The sequence below is a fragment of the Bactrocera latifrons genome, unplaced genomic scaffold, assembly GCF_001853355.1.
Source record: "Bactrocera latifrons isolate USDA-ARS-PBARC rearing strain unplaced genomic scaffold, ASM185335v1 scaffold_55, whole genome shotgun sequence".
In the NCBI taxonomy this organism is placed as follows: domain Eukaryota; kingdom Metazoa; phylum Arthropoda; class Insecta; order Diptera; family Tephritidae; genus Bactrocera; species Bactrocera latifrons.
In genome coordinates this window covers 136,770-142,580 of record NW_017537212.1, presented here as the reverse complement: position 1 = coordinate 142,580, position 5,811 = coordinate 136,770, and the positions used below count along the sequence as shown (strand labels likewise).

Genomic DNA, 5,811 nt, shown 5'->3' with positions numbered 1-5,811 from the left:
GTGAAATCGGTTCACAACCACGCATTCTTCCAATATAACGCTTCTCTGTATAATATATACATTAGGAAGCAATGATGATAGCGGAATAAAACTTTACACAAATGCGATATTTGATGCGAGAGTATAAAATGTTCGGTGACACCCGAACTTAGCCCTTCCTTMCTTTTTTAATATTGTCTTGAAGGATACAGATTCTTGTAACTTAATTAATTAATATATTTTTGATTTCCAAAAGTATTGTCAAACAATTACTTCTGCTTAAATCAAAACTGCATTTTTTATAATTTTCCTTAGTATAATAGGGAGAACCCATAATTTACATTTATATAAAAACCAGATTTGATACTCGTATTACCACAGTTCCAAACCATAGTTCTTTATGTGACGACCTAGAGTACTTTTTTTGCAAGTACTCATTAAATTGCTTATGGCATAGATTAGCCTTCCACCAACATAAATTAGTCCTTTAACATTATTTAAAAGCTCGGAATAATTAGTTGTTATAGTCAATAATAATGTAAACGCACATTTCCTTACATTTGTACAGATATTATTCATACAGTTTATTTGAACAGATAATATTCATACATATTCATATATATGCATATGTATGTATGTACATACAAACTATGTGCGAACTTTAACCTGTTCAATCATGCATGGAATTGATATTACCTTCGGAGGGTTGATTTCTGATGACAACTGCAAGTTTGAAAAACACGAATATTTACAGGTGCATACCTGGATGGGTAAATTTACATAACCGTGTAGAAGAACTTTTGTTTCTTACATACTTATTTATAATATTTCTCTTTATGCATATTGCACAAAAATTTCATTTCTTAAGGAGCATTTTTAAGTATGCAATGCTTTGTTGCTGAAAATGTACTTTTAGTAACAATTTCGCACATACTATATACATATACATATATGTATGTATGTTCGTAAGTATGTAGTTATGTTAGTAGGAAAATACCAATTTTTTAAATAATGCACGCGCTGACGAAACATGAAAATCACTTAATATCTTTAATAAATCTCGTTTAAAAATGTTTATGTRTAAGTTTTTCATACAAATATCACAGCACATTTGTAGTTATTTGATCAATTTTAAAAATTCATTTCTTTTTATTCTAATTACTTATAAATAATTCGTGTGTCTTATTAACTCTTGCTGCTGAATATATTACAAGTGTAACTGAGATACATACGTATGTACTGGATACGAAAGTAAAATAGTTAACGTTTTGCATTAATMATTTTTCTTTAATGCATATGCACATGTATGTACGCACATACAAATTTGATTTATTTTACGGCACACGTCTAAGGTTCCACTTAAAAATCAATAGGTAATACTTGTCATAATAAGTTTCGTGAATGCTTGTGTTGGTGGCTAACTTTGAATATTTAGACTAACGCAAATCAGAAAATTTACTAGGTCTATATTTCCATTTGTCTAGTATATTGACCGGTTAATGTAAACACCAGTAATTACCTTCACTCTTTTCGCGACAAGCAAACGGTTCCGTTTTTTGGTACCGTTGAACCGGGAGTGGAATTTTAACTGTTGTACGGCTTGTTTTCATTGTTACGTTGCCCTGCGTTTGCCAGTTAATTTGTAGTATTTGAGTGAGACAGACTTAACGCTTCACCAAATTTAAGCTCAACTAAAAATAGTGAGCATGGCATACAGCGCATGCTCCCTTATCGTTAAGGTCGTTTTTAATTGTTTTACAAGACCAATAAAAACTTGTAGCAATGATAGTTATATGCGCASAGTTAAATTGTTGCATAAGCAGTGAGCCTATTGAGACAAAATTTGTCGTTATGATTTTGTGAATATACATACATACTTATGTATCACCATATACATACATACATATGTAGAAAAGTTATATCTCTGAATTCACCATGTYAAAATGCAACCTAACAATGTTTGGCAGCGCTTTCTGTTGTCACGGTGATATCGTTTAAAATATAAATACATACATACATATGTATGTAMATACATRTTCATATTTMCATTGTCTCTGGAGCAAAAGTGCACTGACCTCTGTAACATAAGAGCATTGGGTGATATATGTATGTATTGTGTAAGGGTGAAATTTCTATGTAAATAATGCAATAACTTACTGTAAAAGACTTCAAAAAATAGTATGTCTACTTTCGAAGCAAACATATGTACCTTCACTTTGCACATTGCAGAAAAATATCAAGAATAAATACTTATAAGCAACTAAGAGCAAAATTCCTCTAATTCTTGTGAATGCTGCAATTAAGGTGATCATTACTCTAAGTGCTAACGGTAATTATAAGATTAAAAAGTAATTCTGCATTTGCTTTTATGTATAAAAACTAGAAAAATTGAACTCAAAATAAATAATAAAAAAAATACATATGTATAAAGAACGTATTAAAAGATACCGTTCAACCACTTAGGATTCATTTTTAGAATTAACATTTTAATATAGACTCCAAATATTCATATAAGAACAGTTTTATTTTTCCTGTCTCGTTTTGTAGAAGTTGTCATTATCTTTTAAATTTATCTAAATGAGRATGTTACATGTKTATCATCACAGACTTTCTACATTTGATGATGAAGAAATTCGTAATCATGTCAGTGATTATCTCATCTAATTGACAGTCCTATAGTCTTCAAGATTGATATTAATGCCACATAGTACTAGCAAAGGGTTAAATTCAAGGACATTGTTTGGGGCTATTAAATTGGTTAAATTTTATTAAATAAAATATTTTTAAAGAATTGCTATTTTCGTTGACAATTATTAATAATTAGCGTAAACACTTAACCGAGCTCATTGATTTTTATACTTTTGCAAAATGTTGCTACAGATTATAATAGTTTCGTTTCGCTAAAGGTTGTTTGSAACACCTAAAACTTAACGTGACAGACAAAACCAAACTTCATACACTGTAAAAAGGTTAAAATCGGCTAATAACCACGCCCACTTCCTTTACAACGATATTATATATATCTACCTATAAAGACTTATCTAGCGCTATCTGGTGTACACTTTGAATTCTCTACTGCAGTTTATTTTTTTATTTTTCAGACACATTTCAAGGAAACACAAACTGACAATTTAGTCAAAAAAGAAAAAAAATTTGTTAAATAGTCTCAGAGAAATAATTTGCCACTAACATTTATCTCCTTCTTTGTTACACACCATATCTTTGTAATCAAGTGATCAGGTCAGCTACAAAATCATTTGGCATCGCACAATTMTATGGTCTTTCCCTAGCTGAAGCATCGCAAGATCAATAACAGTATTCGTATATTTTTAAGAGGTATTTATTCGAACTCCTTCAATAAAATGGTAAGACAACGGCCACGAAAATCTGTCGAAGAGCTGTATGCGTCAAAATTTGAAACAAACACAATTAAATCTCAAGCAAACAATAACATGCCAAAGAACTTACGCGATCGCGGAGAGTACGGAGGATACATTATCACTTCCAATACTCCATACAATACCAGCTGTCAAGCAACATCTGGCAACTCGGCAACCGTCAATGGTAACGGCAATACAATGGGAGTTAGCAGTATGACGACAGGTCGTCGCAAAAGTGCACGTCCGGTAAGTAATAGCGTCAAACAAGACAAATGTTTTGGTAAGGACGAGAAGGTACTGAATTTGGATGATGGTAAAAAAGAGCATAGTGGCAATAACAAAGCTAAGACTGCCCGCACAGAAAAAAGCAACTATGGTCCACCATCGGCGATATACAATGCGCCTAATATATACGATAACAAGAACTATTCAAGCTTTGCGGATAGTACCGCACAAAAAGATCTACGCGTTCAGGAGCATTCTAATCACCATCGTCACCATCACGCCAACCATGACGATGATAAGGATGATGATACCGAAGAGTTTTTTGAACTCATTCGCCAAACTGTTGAAAACGCTATTGGAGTAAGTTTTGGCGAATTCAATCAGCGCATAAATTTCATCTTACAATTGTTTTTTTCCATAGAAATCCATCTCTGATTTACTCAACCGTAATTTTCGTGAATTATCAGCAAAAGTCGATCGATTTTCTGCTGAACTTAAGTCCACAAACTCAATGTTAARTAAACTTCAGGCTGAATTGAATAACAGTAAGTTTTGTGTTAAAATCAATTCGAACAAATTGATCATACTATTAATCCGACAGAGGTTGTGCACTACGGGGAGGAGAACTCACGCCATTTCCGCTATCTCTGCATGAAATCAGAGTATGACAAAATGTTTTACCAACACCATACAATGTTGGCATCTACATCAAACACCCAATCAACTGCTGCACCAACCCCATCATCAAATCATCCCGAGAAGCGAGGTAGCGGATCGAAGCAAAGTACATCGGTCAATGAATGTGAAAAGGGACAAAACTCATGTTCATGTCGCAGTACAATTAAAACACCACCTTCCGAACCACACAAAACCTCTTCAGAGGAACGTAGCATGAGCCAAAAGTCATCTGAGATGGGTATGCGTGAAGTTTTAGAGCACATTCAACGCTTTTGTACCCAAATACAAATGAGTGAACTAAAATGTGACGATCAACCCTTGCCAAAAAATAACAGTTATCGCTTAGAAGACGCTATGAAAATTAGCAAGCCCGTTTTCGAAGAGGATGATGATGATTTCCAAATGAGCTCCGATGGCATGACACCTCGCAGCGACGAACACTTGCACCACAATAAATATGGTGGTACAACGATGCGTAGTTGCAGCACCACGCGGGGAGGAAACGGAGGTGGAGATGCCTAATATTACAATAGAATAATGGGTATTTACCTGCTGTTCTTTAATATATAATAATAAGTACAGCGAAGGAAGACAAAGAAGATGAAGAAGGAAATTACAATGAAAACAAACAATTAGTATATGTACATAAAATTGTATGTGAATAATATACATAGTAATACGCTATGGCATGTGTGATCATTAAAAATCCCTAAATAATGGAATTTTAAATGTAATTGTAACTCTAAATTATGCTCGTTTCCGATTATTTATTTCYCAAAGAATTTAAAATTTGTATCATACATATACATATATATGTTATATATATATTTCATATTATAATCTTGAGATCTCCCGTTCTACTTGGAATAAACTAAAATTGTAGCATTTTTTGACCAAGCAGTTCTGAACTTTGAAGATTACTAATGTCATAACCATAATTATCACTGGCGATAGTGTATGATTATTATGCACCAAAACTTTGTTGAAAGATCTAATTATTAAAGCGGAAAACAAAATTTAATTGATAAATGTGATGAAATGATTTCCTAACTGTCAAAAATTTGAGAGCAGATTAAAGAGTTTTAAATTTGTTCTTAACACTAACTGTTCTGTGCAACACATGTATCACCGCACAAGTTTTGATAATACGCATGCTAAGTCATGCCATCTGCGCCGAAGCAAAATGTGATACACTTCTTTACTACATACCTACATATATAAACTGAGTTATACACGTACATATATAGTAAGTACAGCGAATTCAACTCTTAATCCTAGGTATTTATTTTAATTAATTAATACATTAACTTTGTATATTGGTGGTATTTACAAAGTTGGAACAGGAAACGAGTGATTCTAGGTAATGTTTCTTACTTATCTACTTAAAAAGCATTTGCCAGGTCTAACATCGAAACGCGCATCACATTCAAGAGCAGTTGGACCAACCGTTTAAGCTTAATCAATGTCAATAAATGTCCTTTAACAGAAAAACACATACACATTATATTCTGATTTGCAATCGTATTTAAGAAAAAGCTTTCTGTTAATG

The 5,811-nt window shown here is 32.8% G+C and overlaps 2 protein-coding genes across 4 annotated transcripts in view; one reads left to right on the top strand and one right to left on the bottom strand.

Moving 5' to 3' along the window:
• Window positions 1-1,550, bottom strand: part of LOC108974350 (protein bride of sevenless) — a 5,648-nt gene extending 4,098 nt beyond the window's left edge. The window contains exon 1 of one of the 3 annotated variants that reach the window (XM_018942109.1): window positions 1,499-1,550. The gene's annotated coding sequence lies outside the window, so the exon portion shown is untranslated. Of the gene's footprint in view, window positions 1-675; window positions 834-1,498 lie in introns of those variants that run through there. The other 2 variants (XM_018942110.1, XM_018942111.1) reach the window with 2 other exon arrangements.
• A 1,542-nt stretch (window positions 1,551-3,092) lies between these two features.
• LOC108974355 lies at window positions 3,093-5,162 on the top strand. Its single transcript, XM_018942117.1, has 4 exons — window positions 3,093-3,219; window positions 3,314-3,944; window positions 4,006-4,129; window positions 4,186-5,162. Exons 2-4 carry the CDS (start codon window positions 3,342-3,344, stop codon window positions 4,782-4,784), a joined length of 1,326 nt encoding a protein of 441 aa, XP_018797662.1. The 5' UTR covers window positions 3,093-3,219; window positions 3,314-3,341; the 3' UTR covers window positions 4,785-5,162.
• The last annotated feature ends 649 nt before the right edge of the window (window positions 5,163-5,811 follow it).